This window comes from Anser brachyrhynchus (genome assembly GCF_964034855.1).
Source record: "Anser brachyrhynchus genome assembly, chromosome: 12".
NCBI lineage: Eukaryota > Metazoa > Chordata > Aves > Anseriformes > Anatidae > Anser > Anser brachyrhynchus.
Window position 1 is genome coordinate 15011429 of NC_137707.1, and position 20736 is coordinate 15032164.

Consider the following 20736-nt stretch of genomic DNA (forward strand, 5'->3'; position numbering starts at 1 on the left):
GTGCTCCCTGCTGTGAAGACTCCCCAAGCCAGCTCACAGCTCTGGCACCAGTTCGTGCTTTCCTTTCACACCACGTTCAGCCAAAGGGAAGTAGTTCACCTCTGCTGAAATCAGCAAATGGCAGGTTGTTTGCTGGATCCCTGTCTTCTGTTTTGTCTTTGTGTAGAGCTTGGTTCCTCTTTAATCTGGTGTCAGATCCCAGAGAGCCAACAGCTGTTGGGTATTCACATATAAACCCTACAAAAGACAAATCATCAAGGAGGCAGCGGGCAGCTGCTCAGAGGGTCTCAGTAACGGATGGAATCATAGCTACAATAATGTCTAACTTGGAGCAAACCACTTCTTCTTCGTGTCTTGGTGTTCCCTTCTATAGAATGAGGATTATAACAATCCTTCGTTTTGTCTCCACTCTGAGCAATTTAGAATTTATTCCTTATGGAAATGGTGAATGTTAAGTATAGACAAGGAACCACACAAAGGAAAAAGAAATGCTAAGGGTCTTGATCTGAAAACTCCTCTATGTTGTTCACTCCAAAACATGTAACCTATAGACAGAAAACAGGGTAAGAGCTTTAGATGTTGAATTTTCCTACATTACTTTGTCAGATTGATTCTTTCTAAGGATTTTCTAAGGAGCCTTTTATGTAATTCATCCCTGGGGAGACTTCCATGACTGTTTTGGAAATTTAAAAGGTTTTATACAAACAGGTCAAGTTAAAGGTCTTCGAGTAAGCCTTGTTTTTTTGATCCCAAATCAAATATAATTTTAGGTTTCAATACAAATATGATAGCACAATTCTATAGGGTCATTCTTTCTTTTTAAATTTAATGTAAAAATTATTTGCCTAAATTGGATGTGATCAATAGAAGTGTCATTCATCCAAACAAGTTCTAGATGTGTTGTATCAGATTTTAGCTGGAAAAACTTCATCGATTTATCAGCAAATCAGTAAGTTAACTTACAGATTTACTTTACAGTCTGACAAACTGAGATTCTTCCAACAGAAAACTTTCATTAGAAACAAAATCTTTTGGTTTCAGTGTTTGTAGACATCATTTCTGAGTGCAGGGTTGTCTCTGAGAAATGACTGCTAACATGCAATTTTAGATGAGAATATTTTGGACATGAAAACCTGTGAATGCAAAATAAATGGGCTATGGCTTTCAAAAATAAAATGTAGGGAGTTGGCCAAGTCCTACAAGTTAACAGTCACTTTTGAGGGATCAAACCCAAATGGCTTGCATAGAATAAATAGCAGAAAATTGGCTGAGCTATAAATAGATACAGTCCTGATCTCGTGAGCTCTGTTCCCTATTCCAGTAGGTAGGCTAGTTTTTATGATTTAAAACTTAATGCAAATTGTAGACTGAAGATTCCAGAAGGACTGACGGTGTATACGGTGTGCAATCTATAGAAATTAAAATACATACTCAATTTAGAAAGCAATTTGAGGCATGGTAATTGGCTCATTTAGAAGGCTCTCCTACAAGCATCTCTTGCATTTTATATATTTGTGCAACCATGGTTCAATCATCGTTGCTGCCAATTTCCTTCAGAGTATAAAATACAGGTTTTCCTCCTGTCTGTGGAAGACTATCGGAAGCAGCCTTGGATGGGATTCTTTTTGCACACAGTTTGCCAGGCTCTTAGTGTTATAACTTCAAATACAGCACTGCTTAAGTTCAGCTGTACAGTTTCTGTGGCAGTTTGCATCCACAAGGCGTACATGTGCAGCTGTGTGGGGCTGAGCTTGTGCTACAACCCCTGCAGACCTCAGCTGGCTTCATCCAGGTCGATCATAGGTGTTTGCGGGCTGCACTTCTGTGGTGCGGCGCAGAGAGAGCTGAACGGCTCCGCGTGAAGTCAGCAAAGCCCAGCAGGGTTAGCCTCGAGATATTTCAGCTCCCTCTTGTGTTGGAGAACGGAGCTCTATGGTGGACTTCAAGCTAGATTTGGGGAATCACTTACAAAAAGATGGTTTGCCAGTGGCACCTTGGTTGGCCCATTGTGATTTGAACTGAATGAAATGGTGCTTTTTCTTGAATCACGATACTTTTGGAATTATAAATGGCCAGCAGGACTAAACTCTTAATTCCCTGAGAATGTTCATCTCCACTCATTGAAGCCTTTACTCTGCATAAATCTCCCATTAACCTAATGATAGCGACCTCCCCTGCTGTTTGTGCCACAGCTCAGCATATTCAAGTCTGCACAGCACTCTGAAGAAGGGGTTTCCAAAATCTACCCATTATATTAAGATTTGCAGAGAGAATGGAAAGGCTTGAATTTTACCCCTTACTAGCTCCAGTAAGTACAAAACTCCTGAAAAAATGTTTGTTGTTTGAGGTTATATGGCAAAGCAGAGCACACATGCTCCCCCAGCTGCCAGAGTCCCTAATTGGCAAGTTCAGCATTTCTGTTCCCCTACAGAAAGCAAAATGTAGAACGCTAGAGGAGAGACCTCTGCTGCCTTTGCCTTGAGCAACACACACCGGGATGGAAATATTCCACAGGCTCTGCCTCTGCTTGCCAGGATGTCAAATGCAAGGTAATCTAGGGAAGAGGTGCTGCAGCAGTGTCCTCATCTGCTGTAAGCATTGCTCAGAGCCTGGTACCCCCACCAAGCTGTATCAGGTTCTCGGTGTGAAGTTAAGCTGTTAGAAATCCTCCTACAAGCTAGCACAAAGCAAGTCGGTTGCATGCAGCACAAAGTGCTGCTCCTGACGTTTGCAATATCTCATGAAAACTCTCTGGAAATGTAAGTTGGCAAAGTTGTTATTCCTCCAGTCTTCCGGACTTGTTATAAAAAGGCTTGTTGTGGTTTAGGAATCATTTCCATAAAGCTGTCCAAAGCCTGAGAACATGTGTACACACTTACGCTGATTGACTTCCATTGTACTCACATTTCATTTCTTTTCTCTTTGTGTAAGTAAATGGTCGACAAATGTGAAGATGTGAGCGTACATGAAAAGCAAATTTCAAAGCTGCGCATGTAAATATTTTTGGAATAGCCTTTTTTTCATGTGCATAAATACTTGCACCAGAAATTTCTGTACACTGAGTCAAAAAGAGAAGGATTGCTGAGTTACTTAGCTGAGTCCAAAAACGTCTACAGCCAAAAAGCAAATATATGATGTGCAGGGATGCACATGTGTTAGACTATGGACACGTAAACGAGGCACTCAAACACCTCCTAAGTATACCTGTGCAATTAACGTAGTATTAGTACACTAATATCTAAAGTAGTTTGTCCATTGCTATTTTAGTGATGGGCTCATAAATTGCCTACGTATAACTGATTCTAAGCCCGGTGAAATCAGAGGAGCTCTTCAGTTATGTTCAGGGGATTTTTGAGGGTGAATGCCCAGAGCCTGGCTAGAATTATCGTTGGATTGCGTGTTCTCGGAGAAAGTAAACAAATGAGCGCTACCCAGAGATCAGAAACATCTGATGACTCTTTTCTTGCAATTAAGGTTCAAAAGATGAGTAAGCCTAGATGGCTACAGAGGTTCTTACTTTCTCATTGCTTACCAAAGCTCTCAGACTCGTGTATAGGGTGTGGGTGCTGCCTGAAGAAACCTCTTAAAGGAGCTGACAGATGTATTCAGAGGAGGTTTGGTGTCCTGGGAAGCAGTACGTCACTGAGAATTGCCGGTCAGGTTTAGCACGAGCTTGTCTTTCCTTACCAGACATCATTAGTAGAATACAGGGCTACCCACTGTCATTAGGTCTTCTTTGATTCAGTTCTTATTTTAAGCAGAATTGTTTATGTTTGTTCTTGAAATGGTGTTTTCTCTCATTTGGAGCAGTTGCTCCCCAGTTAATACAGCGAGATGCCTGCGTCCTCCCCTGGAGCACTGAGCTACGGCTGGCCGGTGGTGGTGTTCCCTGGGAAGACTGGTACCTCAAAGCACAAACCTCGAGGTCTCTAAAAGTAACCTTTGCTGTACACTGTGAGGATCTTTGCAGGGATTCTTGGTTCACACGCTCCCCAGAAATTAATGTTTATAAATGATACAACTGCTGTGACTAAATGTTGTCTTCATTCCTTGTTCTTAGATAGCCTTTTTGCAATTACTCACATCTGGGCACACTTGCGAATTCTGCTAATTTCCTTTACTGAGTCTGGCAGGAAAATTTCTCTATAAAAACGTTTTATTTCTTACGCAGGAGGAATGGATTACAGCCCTGAGAAAATGTCCTGTCAGAGGAAAATAGCTGTAGCTCAATGCGTTTGGTGATAATTTTAATATTTTGTTTAAGAAACTGTCCGGATTCACTCCTACAACAGAAGATTGTTTTTTAACAGGCACAGTGCCTCATGAGCAGAATAGTGCTTATGTTCCTCCAGACTGGTGTTGTTTGATTGTCAGCATACATGAAAGCAAGATGGTAACAAAATCTTCCTCGGCACAAGAATGGAGAACAAATACAAAGTATGCCAATATTCAGATAAAATACTTACACAGGAGAGATAAGGAATAGATAGAGGAATGTTTTTTTGAGTGATGGACTTTTGTTCTTCCCAAAAATGTTTTTTTAGGAATTACTTTAACACGTACTGAATGGATAGGATGTCTTTAGCATTGTGTGTGTTTAGATCCAAATCACTAAAGGGGGAAGTAATTAACGTGCATCTCAAAGAAACGTGGAATTGGCATTTCAGACCCTAACTGGGTCTCTCTTATGACTGAGTGTTACGAGCAGAAGGGCACCAGGTTTTATCAGATTTTGGAGTTTTTGCTTCGCTAAGTTTGCAGTGTGCGAATACTTTGTAATTGATTTTAATGGTCCCTAATGAGGTATTGGAGAGGTCCCATTGCATCCTGTGTTCCTGCTTTAAGCAACTGTCCACTGACGTCAATGGCATCTTGGCCTGGAGTAAGCCCGAGTGACTGAAACCAGACAGGGAGACAAAACGCTCTCTAGAAAGCATATGGGTAGAACCGCTTCGACCCCAATTATTGCCCAACTCTTACGGCTTGAAAACAAAATCCAGACGCATTTGCCAGAGTGCCTCTGTCATGCCTTGACACGGAAATTACAATTTGAAGTGGTTTCTTCCAAGTCTGAGGCTTAGAGGCTTCTCCTTGCTCTCCCTCCCTGCCAAACACTGGACAGCTGAGAGGTTTGGCCTCGCTCCTTAGCAAGTTTTCCCTTCTCTCCCTCAATACAAGCCGTGAGAATCAGCGTGTCTCTGTTGAACTTAAAGGTGCCTTTCTTGAAGCACTGGATGAAACGCTGCATCATAGCATTCCCACCTCTTCCTACAGTTTTTTTCCTGTGCCAGTGGAGGTAGAGACGGAGAGACAGCCCTGGCAGCTGCATGGTTTTAGGAAGTCATCTACTCTGTTTCTGCGGTCAGAACAGCTTTGTGTTGTGAAGGACTTACGTCCCAAAGAGAGAACAAGTCTCTGTTTCCCTGTAAGTGAAACCACACCAGCTGTCTGCGTGGGGCTTGTTTTGGAAGGACCTCCCACTGCAAAATAGATGGCTAGTGTTTCAGATCTCCTTGTTTACATAAGCTTGCATATATTCTTGATGTAACCACACAACCTAAAGAAGCAGGTTGAAGCTGTACCACTTCCCATGAAGTCTTGAGGCTGAAGGTTTAAGTGCCTGAGCATCTAGCATCCTTAACTAATTTTCCATATAGATTCCCACAGGCTGTGGTGCATCCCACTAACAGAGCAGCGTGCTCTTGTTATGCTGGTTGCTACAGTTGAAAACATACCACTAAATGCTCCCAATTGGACGGTCTGCCATATACCTGGGTAATACTGAGGAAAGTAACAGACCAGTATTTTCACATCCATGGACAAAATCACTCCTTTTCTATGCTATTTTCACTAGGGGCACCAGTGCTATTGCTGTTATTGAGCCCTGTTTTAGTATTTCTGGCTGTTGTGCTGTGTTATGTGAGGTCAGAGGCCAGGCTTCCACAGGTATCCCACTGATGTTTCACGGGGCATAGTTTGTCATGATTTCCCTCTGGTATAAAAGTAGCTGCTCTGTTTCCTTGTTTCTCTATGTAGCTAGTAAAAACTCAAATTCTGAAATCTGCCTTCTTAAATCTATTGCCCCCAAAGTAATTGTTTCTGCTCTTGCTTATATCCTACAAGACTGGATAGCAGGATGGACATTAAGAAAGTAAACACAATTGTATGATTTGGAAACCAGTGTCTTCATGATGCTGTTATTAAAAAAAAACCCAAAAAAACTCTTACTCATCCACAATATTATTGAGGAAGGATCAATTATTTATCTACTGCATCCAGAAACGGTACAGCATTCTGTAAACGTGCAAATTTAACATTTACATCATTGCTCCTATTTCCTGACCCTGTTGTGTGTGATATGAAGCTTTGCAATCAGAAGATTCCGCTCTCCCTTTTGTAAAAAGACGATGGGAGTGAGTGCAGTTATTTGATATAAGAGATGAAACACTGTTTTCTGAATTGGGCTGGCTTTCTCAGGGTCGATCTGAACACACTAAAACTTTGCATGTTTGGGTCCACACCTGAGCTTTACAGCTGGGCTAGATGAGCTAATCCAAATATTGGAAAAGTGAGCATAATGCCCCTTGTGATTCCCTGTTTTTACAGATGGGGAAGCAGATGTCATAGATCGCATTACTTGAGTGTTTATTCTCATTTTTGCTATGTAATCTAGTTGCTCACGAGTATGGGGCCTAGGGAATTAAGAACTGCCCCAAAATTCAGGGATCAAATCATAATGAAACATCAGACTCCCTTTTTATTTTTACCTTTTAAAAACTGCACCTTGAATCTATTTCACGGTAAGGAAAGAGCCCTGGTATTTCAAGTGTTGGTGTGGAGGCAGAATCCCAGATTGGGCTGGTCCCCACATCAGTGGAACTTAAAATGCTGGGCATAGTTTCCACCACCACCCCACCCAGTACAAACACAATATTGTCCCCCAAGCATGATGTGATAACTGAAAATGGAGAGAACCACTTTAAAGCGTAAAAAGATAAGCAATTCTATGAGGATTGCATTTTGCTTTAAAAAAGCTTAAGCACAAGAAAACTGTAAAGAAAACTGTTTTTAAAAAAGATATTCACATGAAAGTTCTGTAATAATAGTTACTTTTTTGAAGATTTTTTTGCAGTTCACTTTAAAGTCATGTTCTTTGTCCATACACAATATAGCCTTTGCTCTGAATGCTCTCTTTACATTTTATTTATGAACACATATATTGTCTTTGTAAGGGCAGTAGATTTTTTAGCAGTCATTATTTGCCATTCTGTTGAGTTCCTTTAAACTCAAATCCCCTTATTAACTGTTTTCAAAGCACATAATTTAGTTTACCCAAGGCCTGGCCAACAGGTTGTGTACCACTACTGAGGACTGTGCTGTCTCCAGAAAAGAGCAAGCAGCCACAAGTGTTTCACAGTTCTGAACCCAGACCTTAAGATCCCTGCTGAATTACATGTTTTTGGTAACAGTGGTGTCCCTTTGTTCCTGCAAGGCAGGACTCATTGCTCAGCAGATGCGTGCCCTGATATCCTTCCATTCCCCACACTGAAATATTAATTGATTATTGGGATTTATTCAACAGCTGATTCAGTTAGCCTGATGCCCACCCTTACTTCTTTCTCCTAACCAAATGCTGCCTTTCTCTGGGGATCCACAGTGCAGTTATTTATACACAGAATATTGTTTTCTACTTATTCATATACCTTTTTGCTTTTGATTTCGAATGTTTGATTTGAGCGTGTCTTTGCCTGTCTTGGCCCATATTGCAGAATGCTCTTTCACTCAGGATTTAGAAGAAGCCTGGCTTTTTATAACTGTGGTGCTCTCCTGCCTGCTCAGTGCTGCATCTCACTTCATTGAACTGCTGAGGCAGCTGAGCAAACAGGTCTGCTCTGAGGTGTTTTGCAAGTGGAGGACCAGGAAAAGTCTGTTGAATGAATCATTATTTTAAAGCCTGACAGCCAGCTCAGTTTGGCATTCAGTGGTCTTCACAATATTGCTGTGTTTCTTTGCCCTGGCAAAGTTGATGGCAGCAAAAGTGAAAGGACAGAAAAGATTTGTAGCTCCTGTAGAATCCCACATTGCTCAGTGGCAAATACTGCATTTGTACTAGGGAAACTGAAGCTTGCAGAGGCAGGGGGCTTAATCACACAGGAATACAAATGAACATTACAGCTGCATTTTAACCTTAGTGTTCTGATGCTTGTTTTAGAGGCTGGATGCTATCCTATTTTACCTTCCAGAGGAAACACACTGAGACACAGAATTTTAAATAAATAGTAAAGTCAAGTCAACACTTACTCATAAAATTCAGCAGCAGGAGTGAGCTTGTACTTTGAGTATTTGGTGCCATTGCCAAGCACTGATGCGTTGAAGAGTTTGGGATCTGTACAGTTTGGGCTGTTCCAACTGTTGTCGCAGTTCGTCCAGGGGAGCTCAAATGTGAATGATGAAAATAGATAATACAGAGACCAAGCTATGATAACGTTGTAGTAGAAACCCACGTAAAGAGCTATGAGTATCACTGCATAGCCTACACCTAAAGACAAAGGAAAACTAGATTATACATTGCATTTTACATGCAACAGTACATGCAAACACAACTAGTGTAGTACTCATACATACATAGTTGCAAATTCATTGCAAGTCTTCAGACAAGTAAAACATTTTTTTTGTCATTTACATACACAAGTCAGTGACCTTAAACCAAATAATTACATGAACGAGGCTGGAAAATTAGCAGCCTTTAGGAAATCCAATTGTGTTTGCCAGAGAAAGAAATTAAGCAGCTCAGTGTCAAAATTTGCTCTTGTACAACTCTGTTGCTGTTTTTCTTCCAATGCACAGAACTGCAAGCCCATGTTAGGAGTGAAACTTGCTTCATCTTCATAATGTCAGAGTCCTTGGCAACTTGCCTTGGAAAGTAAAGCTCAAGGCATGAGAGGTTTCCCTGTGCCTCATGCTCCTACCCTGGGCTAGTTTGGAACAGACACCAATCCCTCTCCTGTCTCGCTCCCAGTGTTAGTGTCCAGATTGGCGTCCGTCAGCTTGTGACTACGTTCGAAACATGCCCAGAACAGCCTCTGCTGTTCCACTGAGGGGCTCCAATGGGTTTGGAGCTTGCCAGTAAATCCTAGTGAATATCAGGCTTGGGACTAAGCTGTGCATGGACCTTCAGATCAATTCATTGTCTCCCCAGGATTACAGAATTGAAATCATCGCAAAATGTAACCCTAAACCTTAAATGCTGGGTGGCATACTTGGTGAATCCCACTGTAAGCATTCTCTGTTGGCTTTGAACATTTGCTTTGTGGTTTTGCATGCTGTGAGGTGTGCTCGGAGCGTCTCTTAAGTGAAAGAATCCCAGAGAGTGCACGTTCTCCTCATAAAATGCGCATTTTAAAATAGTTTGGGAGGAAGTTTTGGTACTAATGCTCGAGCAGAATAAAAGTTTATTGCCAGAATTTTTGGGGAAGCTTGTTTTACCCTGGCTGATAGCATTCTTTTATTGATGTATGAGCAGCATTGATCTCTGAATCTTGTCCCAAAGTTATTTGTATTTGGTGTTACAGGTAGAGAATACATCTGCTTTATGGCTATCACGGCACCTAAGTGTAAACCTTTATTTCTATTTTTCTCCATTTTAGATATGCAGAAATACTGCATTGGGGGCCTAACAGTTGGGTATTATTAGGCTCTTGTGTTCCCTGATAGAACAAATAAATAGCACACACTTTGTGTACTAGTCCTCAGTTTGCAATTTGTGTAAGAAACAGATGCTGACCCTGAAAGGGTTCAGAGACTTCTATACACCAACTCTTTGGGAGTTTTTTAATACATAAACCAGCTTGCTCATCTCTAATATTGGGAAAAGATGGTGTAAATAAAGATGAAACTGTATCTTGAAATGTTTGGTGGTTAAATGAAGGCGGTGCGGTAACACTCAAACTCTAGGCATACATAACAATAGGGAAAAAAAATCACCCAGAAGGGTAATTCTTAAATATTAACATGAATGGTAAAATATGAAGTGTGAATATCGTATGTTGCACTGAAATTGGATGATCTCTGTTCAAGAAAGTATTGCTGAAATTCTTCCTGTTCAGGAGGACAACGATGGATATTTGATACCAAGATTCAAAAATACTGGATCAACTGTATCTTAAATGTCACTCCTTTGAAATCATAAGAATATTCAGGAATGAACTTTTGTTTTAAAGTAGTGCTGCACCACCCACACTCTAAAATAGGCCTTGGAAAAATGCAGAGATGAAAACACTGCTGCAAAGGTTACAGGGTGTATTTTTAATTGCATGCATTAGGAGAGCATTAGTCGAGTTCTTAGAGTTCACAGCAATAATATTCATAGTTAAAATTAGTACTACAGTGCTGTTCTTTTAGAGAAGCTGTTATAAATTTGCTTAGACTGTGTGCTTTTTGAATTAAACCAGAAAAAAATCAAAAGCATTATGAATTTAGCAGTAGAACATATTTGTGCTTTATCAGATTTGATCAGAGCTTTTAAAGTACTGAGTTTATACTAGTGCTGAGATGCAGATGGGATTCAGCACTTACAACTTTTAAAGAATCAAATACCTCATGCTATTCTATATCCTCTTAAGACCATTGAAAGCTCTCAGTGAGGTATGTTTAGTCTACCTTGAATAAGTCCACTTAAAAACATAGCCAGAATGTCAACAAGGCTACACGTGTAATGCACTTTGTTTTCCTTTCTCTTCATCTTTTCAGTCCTGAAGTCAACAGACTGACTACTTCTGAGCACAGTGCTGTTCTTTTTCAAACACTTTGAGATTCTTGTGGTCTAATTTTTGTGGTTAGGTTTTCAAAATCCTTGTTGCCATCCAAAAGTATTAACCGACACCAGCAGGAGCTTTGAGCAAGGGGCTGCAGGTTCCTAGGTGCTGGGATGAACTTTGGCTCCCATGAAGGCATTACAGAAGGGTTAGTTAAACCCAGGTGAATTCATTTTTAAATTTAGGGTTTTTTTAGCTCGCCTATTTATCATTTGTCTTTTATTATATCTCTAATTTGACTGTTTTGACTGTTTTGGGTTTGACTGATATGAAAAAAAAAAATGCAGTTCTCCTGTTCTGCAGTGCTAGCCTCCTGGAAAAGCTTTATTTTGAGAAAGAAGTCTAACATTTACTCAGTGTAACCTATATCCACCCACCGGATCGGCCAAGTTTGGATTGCCATTGTTAAGCTCTTCAGCTTTTGTCAGTCACGGGATGAACATGATCTGAATTTTAAACTTCTAGGATCAGGCAAGCTTGAGTGGTTTCATTTCAGCTATTTCAGAGAGCTCCGTGTCAAAGATTTTGCTTAAGATTTTACATATGATCTGGTAGAGGGGTAGCTCACAAGTTTTGCTGGTAAGCAATGCATAAGAAAATTCTTGAGGCTCTTTAAAGGATATGTTTCATGTACAGAAAGCATATATGTTTTTTTTCACCCAGGGACATCCCTTTACCCCAGCTCAGTGCCCCCAGACACCTAACCCCAGCTATTTCTTGCACAATGATTGCAACTCGGCACACAAGACAGCGCTGTGCAGCCTTTGCTTCAGTGATGCTGGGGAGTTAATGCTAGAGGAAAACACTTGGTAGCGATAATGCTCAGGTTTTAATAAATGCTTTTCGTTGCTGGATTTGAAAACCGGTTTAAAGAGGCTATCATAATCATTATCCGTATTTCATAGCCAGGAAAGCCGAGCTCCAGTGCCACAGGTAGCTCATCTGATGGACAGGTCTAGTGGCCGAAATAAAGCCTTCACAGCTCCGTTTCAGTGTTTCAGCCTGTCTCTACTCGGACTCTGGCAGAGAAAGCTCCACAAAATGAGCTGAACGGGGTTGGTGGCTGTGCGTTGCAGGGAGACAGGGCAGGACTGACCTGGGTGGGATTTGATATTTCTAATCTACACATCACCAGCCCTTCCCTCCCCCTAGGGAAACCCAGTTCCCCCTGTCCCCAGTAGGCAGGGGAAAGGGGGAACAGGGCTGAGCCGCTCCTCCTGCTCACTGCTCTCCACTGTGCTCCTCCGCAATAACCTTGACAATGATTTCTCTGGCTTTTTTTCATTTTCTGCTCCACCTGTGATAACAAAAAGGCTCCTGACTCCAAGGGTTGGGGAAAGGTCAGCAAATATCAGGCTGTCTGGGGTGAGATGAGAGAGACCTTTCCGTTGCTGGTGCAGGCGTGCGGCACCCTGGCTCTGCCTTTCCTCTGAGCAGAGGAACACATACTGGGTGCCTTTCCCCTGAGCAGAGGGACACTTACCTTTGAACACCGGGCAGATTTTCCACACAGTGGCAGCTCCTTCTCGGTTGTACTGTCCCAGGGCTAATTCCATATAGAAGAGGGGCATCCCAGCAATGATTAGGAAGAGGATGTAGGGAATAAGGAAAGCACCTGGAAACAGAGTGATTAGACATTGTAGGCTGTATTTCGGTTATATTTTACTTTCTCTAAGTAAAGTTTTTTCCATTGCTTGCTTCTAACTGGCTAAAGACAAAGCCACTGCTTTTGGGAGCTAGGAGGGAAATATCACGAAAGCAGAACCCGTGTTCTCTTGACCTTTTCCTGTATCTTTTTTAAAGTCTCAGAGGTAGCGTCCCTGAACAAAGCTGTAGAGTGTGCCTCCTATTTCCCCCTAATTTTCCCTCTTCATTTTGGCTACAAAGAGAAAAAAACTGCCTCTGAAAATGAGTCCTTAACTGAAGAAGTGATGCAGAACACACCTGCAGAGCTACAAGGGAAAGGGACAAGGAAAAAATCTGTTAAGTTTCTTTTAGTACAGTATGTTGAAAAGGGATGGAATGTGGAGGCCAGCAACGGAGAAGAAAATGCCATGCAAGTTCTACTAAGTGCAGTTTAAATAATGCTGTGTAAGGTGTCTGCTGGAACCTCTGGCTTGAAAATAAATCGCTGCTGGTCCATCATATGGACTTTGAGCTTCTATGGCATATTTGGGTTGTTGGTACAATAAATTCCCTTCTTTTTATGAAATACATTAGACAACACATCTGTTCTCCAACCTAGTGAACACTCGTGCCAACCGAAATGCAGAAGGATCGCCTAACACAGAAGTTATCTGAAAATGTCTTAACTGTTTTATACAATCCAAGTCACAGACAGAAGACTCCTCCAAAATGCGTGACTGGATATGATGATAGAAATTATCAATCACAGTTGGTGTTGTGCTGATTAGCTGGTTACTCGGTCAGTCCTTTGTTTTAAGGTTCCTCAAAATTGTAGTTTTATGCATTATTACATAGTTTACTTGGTTCTGAAGAGTTAAGTTCATGTATAATGTCTGTTTAAAATGACTAGATTGTTGTGATGAATGAGGAACTGAAAGAATAGTTATCGTAAATGACTGCTTGGTATCCTTAGGAGTTACCTATTGAAAAGAAAATAGGTGAAAATCCTAGTTAAAATTGTTCAGCAAAAGAAACAAACAAACAAAACAAAAAAAGAAACAGCAGCAGCTGTCTTTCCCTTTTTCCTAGCAGCAGGTAGTAGGAGCCTGTGCAAACCTTTAAAATGTGCTGTAGTGGTTTAGTAATTTAAAAACTTTCCTTGCAAAAGGAAAGTAAGTTGCCCTGCTTCTAGATATATAAACTTAGAGAAGGCATGTGTAGTCTATAAAAGCTAAGTTTGACTGTAGCTATCTACACTAGGCCAGTAAGCAGAATGAATGGCATTATAAAATTACTTCTGAAGGTACTGTCATGCTGTCCAAATAGTTGTTGCTCCTTTACCTTTCAGCTCTGCTTTTCACAGATGTTACCAGTGTGAGCTGCCCAGCGTGACTGTTCAGAAAGGGAATGTGGAGTACATACTGGAGAATAAGAATGCAAAACCAAGCTCTGTTCCCTTCATACCACAAATCCACGTTCTAAAAGTAATGTCCTGTAACCTAATGGTAAAGACAACGTATTCACCATTCAGTAAAGTTCAGGTATTTGAAAGCTGAAATCTTGCCATGAAAGGATGGCAAGATGTATCAACAGAAATAAAGAGTAGCATAAAACTTTGCAAATGTAGTCAAAAAGCTGAAATAGATTGGTTGTATCATTTGAGGGGGACATGAACCTTCTTTTTCATGCTGTTTATAAGGAGCGTAGTGTGACTGCAACCTGTGTTCACAGGAGCTGCTACAGTACAAACGATGCATGCTTTAATAGCATTTCAGTGTAATACATAAGCCTTCTATTATTGCACTGCTTGAACTGTTTAAATACTCTAGAGGAAAAAGTATTTGTTTTTCAACGTTCTTGATACCCCGTTGTTCTGAGCTATGTTCAGTGTTGAAACACTCAGCTAATTCAAGCTGGGAGAGCCCGTATTGTTTTTGTTAAATGCAGTATCCAGAAAAATGATTTTAGGTGGGCTTACTTTGTAGGTCTTGTAAGTGACAGCCTTTTAAGTGCCTCACTTGTCTTGCTTCAATAATATTACAGCGTGCAGAGCTGACTCACAAACCTAGCATGTTGCGTTTGGGATGTATCAGAGTTGGTGCAGAGTGCAGCTTTAATATCGAGAGGCCGTGGAAAAAATGATGCCACAAATTGAATAGGGAAATTTGCGTATGAGATAGTCGTGGAGATGTGTAGCGGACATGCATATTAAATGGTAGTTTAAAATATGTGTTCTCTCAGTATGACTAATAGTGTGATGAACTGTGAAGTGTACTGTACTTATGCATGCTTGCTTAAACATCGTATATTTGGCTGCAAATCATCCCAGGCTTTAGTTAAAGGAGGTTTTTCTTTTTGCCTTTCCTTCCCTCCCCCAGAAGGGATTACCAAGGTGTGGTGCAGTTTTCAGCACAGAGCAGTTGCACAGGTCGGTAGCTGGGGTTGCTCTTCAGGGAACTAGGATGGTGAGTGAAATATTTTGAAATAGAGATCGATTGGAGATAAAAAGATTAGAGATAAAAAGCACCATAAGTAAGGGATCTAATTCACATAAGTCGATTCAAAAACGTTTCGGAGATTTCTGGAATTTTTTGTTTAGCTGCTTCTCACTAGGTAACAAATACTGGAAGTCATATATTTTGTCAATATCTTGGTATTTGCTCTTCTCTTCCTACCCAAGGAAGAGAGGGCCCCATCACAGGACCGGTCTGTGTACAGAATCTCATGAACAGGAGGTACTGTTTTGAAAGGACGCTTTGTATCATCCTGCATGCTTGTTTCTGGCATCCCACAGGTAATGCAGAGGCAGACCAGTGTCCTGGTGGGTCTCCTGCTGTAGATCCATGGCTGTGAATTCGGGCATCAAACCAGACTTCTCCAAAGGAGCAGTCTCACAGTTAACACCTTCCTGGTCTATGAAGCCAAAACATGTTAGGGTGACATGATGCCCTGCCTGTGCCACTGGCCACGGGAACTGCTGCGCTTTGATCTCCGTGAGTCCAAGAGGCCGGGCAGGTTTGCACAGCCCAGAAGGCCGAGCTCCTGGAGAGCGCATGGTTTGGCTGACACTTGAGACGAGCCGAGTAGCTTACCAAGAGCTACCTACATACCTCTGAGCTGGGGGAACATAACTGGGGGGCTGCTGCACTGGCAGCAACGTGCTGATACCGCTCGAGGGGATTGGACTCCCCCATGGTGTGATGGCACGGGGCTGAGCACGCAGCTGCACCACAGGAAGCAATACTGGTCCCAGCAATCCCTAATGGTTCCTCGTTTCCCCTCCCAGCTAAAAATCTGGAGTAATTGACATCTGTGGTACAGCTCTGGCACGAGAACCATACTTGTCTTGCTACTGAGTCATGTGCAGATCAAAAGCCACACGTGGGCCTCTGAGTGCTGCAAATCTCTACGTCTCTGTTAACAGATGTCATGAGATCCATGTACTTCGTTCCCAAAAGGTACCAGTGTATATATGGAGTTAGAAAACCATGTCTTAGGCGAAACTAGATGAGGTGAAACTCTCCGCTTCTACAAAACCACCGATGTGAAACTTCATGTGGAAAGTTGCACAAGTTTGCTCTTTTTTTCTTTCTTTCTTTCTTTTTTTTTTTTTTAATCTATTATGTTTCATTAACAAATTACAAGACAGGCTTTGCATTCTTGAGTTCAGTGCCAAATCGATTTTTTCATTTGGATAGAACAGAACCCACCTGAAGAGCTCGTCTCCTCCCTCTGTTCTTCGCAACCTCCTTAAGGGGGGAGCAGAGAGGAAGACAGCCCTAAATGCTCCTCTGTCCTACAAGGACTCATCTCACTCCTGAATACCAGAAAGGAAGCAGCACTAAATGATTTTTTTTAATCACTAGTAACTCAAACAGCTGCTGTTGTCCTAAAAGGACTTGCCAATGCCCATACAAGAAGAAGGCCAGGCCAGGGTTAGCTGAAACAATCTTGAACTATTCATGCCAGGCTGTTATTAGCCCTCTGCCTTTGTTACCATGGATATTCGAGTCAAAACGTTAACTGGCAGGGATGTCTGCTAAAACAACAAACTTTGGGCGAGTATCGCAGTATATTTTCAGATAGGAGAGTTGCCAGTGTTTCTGCAAGAACAGAGTCTAAAAACAAAGATCTTCCAGTTGGTGAATTCAAATACAAGCTAATCTCTGTATCAACCCTGCTTGCTTTTTTCAACCTGTAAGTAAATAGTACTGAAACAACATCAGCAAACAGTTGACAATGCAGTAAGTTTGCCTGGACAACATCAAGGTGGGTGGCAGCTAATCTGTGCAGCCTCTTGTGAATAAAATAGGAAGTCCCCAGTGCAGAGATCTCGAAATCTAGGTTGTACAAGATCACCAGAGATAGAAAAACGAGGTAACTGGAAAGGCAGGCATTTCTGAGTACATGAACATTAGTTCTGGGTCTTGGGACCAGTTGCCAGCTGGCTAGCACAGCTGCAGAGAGCACCCCGGGGGAGGTCAGCTTGCAGCAGGCTGGGATTTGTCGCAGCTGAAGTCTGAGCCCTGGCGGGGGCTGCTGCTGCCTGCCCCTTTCTTCCTGGGGGTGGCAAGAAAGGGGCAGGCAGGCAGACCCAAGTGTTTACTGACCAGAGTAAAAGCAAAAAGGGTTTGCACAGCACAACAGAGAGAAGTCAGAGATGCAAAGGAGCATGATGTAACCCCCGTGTCAAAGCCAAGAATATGATTTTAACAGCAGCTGTATGATGATGTTGAACCCTGCCAGTGGTAGATGATAGTAGTCAAAAATAACAATTTTCTGCAAAACAGATCACATGGCATGCTATAAAAACTTCAGCAGCACTTTGCACATATAAAATCTTCAAGTATGCAACATTTTTATGGGAAGTATTTCTGCACCATAAAAACAGTGGAGCTATACCATGGTGAGTGGCATGTTTCTGTTGAAGCCCTTATATTTAGCTACTCCCTCTAGTTGCTAGATTTGATCTTATTTATATTCCTGCTCTGTTTGGGCTCAGACCCTTCAGTTTTTCCATAATTCCAATTTTAATAGCGTTCCTTTCACTCAAAGAAAATGAAAACAAATAGTTTCCAGAAATGGTTCAATGCTGTTCACGGGCTGATGTCAACTGAAGCCTGCTTTTTTTTTTTTTTTTTTTTTTTTTTTGTCTTGAGCTGTTAACCTGCTGCTGCCTTGAAAGCACTTGAAGCAACTTGAAGTGCAGTCTATTTATAAGCTGGTCACTGGGATGTAACAGAAAGGGTTACCCGCGCTCTTCCATGCAAACCCAGTCATCTCTTTGGCTTTCTGTTACAAGAGTAATGAGCTCAAGAAACCCATTAGTAGCTATTTTGAACAAATTAATGAGAGTTAAATATACCCAACCACTCAGAGCAGCATGATTCATTCATAAATTACACCCAAGACGTTGGCTAAGGTCCTATTTACATAAATTAATGAAATGATCACATTTACAACAGGGTGTAGTTCAAAGATAACCACAGGAACATATAAGAACAGAACCCTGGCCTGTGCTCTTTGATGGGAAACTAAAGAATAAATAAAGAAACAAGATGGGGTTGGGACAATGCAAGTGAGGCTGGTCCAAGGTGGCTCTGGGAAGGGATTTCTGCTGCTGACCTTCACCGCTGCTGGCTTGGGAAGAGAATTAGGCCATTGCCATCTTCTACCAGGAGCGTGACTGCAGAAGGTGCAAACATGGGGGTTTTGCCATTCCCAGGCTGGGCAGATGGTGCTGGTCAGGGGAAGTGCATAACCCTGAGCTGCTGGGTCAGCCTGCAGATGCCCAGCTGGAGAGGGACACTACTTCGTAACAGACATGACTAGAAGCTTAAGAGGTGCTAAATTAAGAGACAAATTATCTCTCATTTTACTAGCTTTCCACTGCTGGCAGTTTTTCCTAACTTTGCAGTTATTAGGTGTGACACAAGGATATATTCACCTGCAACTGAATCATATCAACAAAACCACCCCTGTAAGGTGTAGGCTGCACTCGAGATGTAGAAAATCAAAGTGTTTGTCAAAATGTACTCTGATTTATCAGTAGCAGAACATCCTTGGCTAAGAGTATTTCTGACTGAAGACATCAGAAGCTATTTGCTGTGAGCTTATAGGTCAAGATCAGCAGGTTTTGCTTAATTCCTGCACTGGAAAATCCCTAATAACATAACCCCATGTGACAAGTTTTCCTTGAAACATGCTGAATTTTCTGTAATGTACAGAATACAGTCATGTGCATGAAAGGAAATATTTCCTCAGCTTTAGCTGTCTCTTTTAAGTGTAGGGAAGTCCTTGCTTGGTGCCAGGGAGGTTTTGGCAACTACTGTTTTACTTTGGTTCAGATACAGGCTTAGTCATGGTTTTCTCTCCGTCCTTGGTGAACTTGTATGCTCATTTTTGTTTGTTTTGTTTCAGTGTGCTGTATACTAAAATGAATGTTTTCAGCATCCACGGATCCAATTTTGGTTCCAGAAGGGATTGTTAGGTACTTTGATCCAACTTCCCGAAAAACATGAGCCACCTTCATGCAGAGAAACGTACAGTCCTGACTTGAAGACACCAGGCAGATCCTTTTATTTCAGTACTTTTGGCGGTTAAAAAAAATAAAATAATATATCTATTTTGAATATATGGCATTTGATTTTACCTGTACTTTCCCTGAGAAATTAAAACGTCCTACATTACTTTGTTTTCATCCTGTGAAGGACTGGAAGCGCTGCATCCAAGCGTTGCAGCCTTCTTCTCATTGTCTGAACAGACTGAGTAAACTAAGCTGATGAATTAATGTCATAGATTTTTTTGTTTTGCTTTTCTGTCTAAAATTCCCTCCTTACTTAGAGGTGTTTCTTGGTGTAGCAGGTTCACGTATTGACAGGGTGAAGAGTTAGGTGGGCACCTGTACCCACGTTACCTCCCCACTTTCTAAGCTGCACATGTGACAAATTACATCCCTGAGATGTGCCTCCTGCTTCCAGAGCCTGGGATGAATCCGCTGGATTTCAGCCCCTCGGTTAGGCGCTGTTAGTCCTTGTTTTGGTCTTTCCAGTCTGGAGTCAGGACCCAGCCAACATGTGCCCTTGTGGGAGCTGCTTGCTTTGGGGTACATTCTATGGGGTGTATACGGGGAGACTCATCTCCTGCCTATGGCACCTGCACTGGGTGCCTGTTGGGAGGTGACAGGACTTCTCCAGCATGCTAATTAGAGCCACAGTAATTAGAGCCATAGCAGTAGTTGAGGTACACCGTGGGATGGGGTATCTTCAGTGTACTTTGCTCTGCGTGGGTAACAGTACAGTTTGTGGTTCGCAGCACAACCTCAAATGCAGGGTGTTCCTCTCAGGCTGCTTCTCTTTTGCAGGTTGCCTTTAGTTGTCAAAATAAAAACCAGCCCCAAGTTAAGCATCCTCTGGAGAGGATAGAGTACCCGTTTTAGGCACCATGAGACTCATAACTGTGCCAAGGTGAAACAAAATGCTTAAGACATCTTAAATCAGCTCTAGACAAGTGCCAGGCAGCTTTCAAGAGGATTAATGTGCGAACCAATAGGAGGTAAATGCTTCAAAATTCTGCTAGAGAAGAATCAAGTATAAACATCCTGAGGTACACTTAAAACTTGCTGTACCGTTTAGTGATTAATCCAATCTGAAGTTGTAAATCCAATTCTTTGGGGCACAATGACCAAAGAAAAGTGCTCTTTTCCTTCTAGGCTTCATTAGAGATTTATTTATAATACTTTTTGTTATTGTTAATACTTTCTGTGCTATCTTACCTTTTATGAACTCTTGCATAACAGAATCCTCTAAATTCTTGTCAATAAAGTGCCGTGCTCTGTCACAGAAGTATAGGAGAGCTGTATGTTCCTATCTCTAAGAAATCTAATCAATCAAAGCTTTATTCTCAGCCATTACAAACAAAGCCATCAGGATCAATGCTCTTTCTCATGCCTCTACAGGAAGCGGAATAACTGTACTGTAAATTATTTATAATGCATATTTACACAGGGCTTGAAAGTAGAAGGCGAACGCATTTCCATACAGTACAAAGTCATTCTCTGTGTTTTATTTAAACCCACCTATGTTTTCTGTCAGCACTACTGAAAAGTGTTTATTCTACCTACAGTTTGCTGGTACATCGCTATTAGGCATGCTATATGCAGTGTAAAACTGTGTATTTCTCACATATAGCCTCGAAATGACACAGTGTGCTGTCTAGCCATAAATAATATTTCTTTATTTGTAAGCTATGTGCTGCATCACTATTTGTAACCCTTTGTGGGGGTGTGATGCTTTGA

The 20736-nt window shown here is 41.7% G+C and overlaps 1 protein-coding gene across 2 annotated transcripts in view; it reads right to left on the reverse strand.

Moving 5' to 3' along the window:
• SLC6A2 (solute carrier family 6 member 2) overlaps positions 1-20736 on the reverse strand; it is a 66762-nt gene that overhangs the window by 31810 nt on the left and 14216 nt on the right. For both annotated transcript variants that reach the window (XM_080553039.1, XM_080553040.1), the window contains exons 3-4: positions 12298-12429; positions 8302-8539 (exon numbers count right to left, since the gene is read on the reverse strand). In XM_080553039.1, the coding sequence (XP_080409165.1) occupies positions 8302-8539; positions 12298-12429 (370 nt within the window). The remainder of the gene's footprint in view (positions 1-8301; positions 8540-12297; positions 12430-20736) is intronic.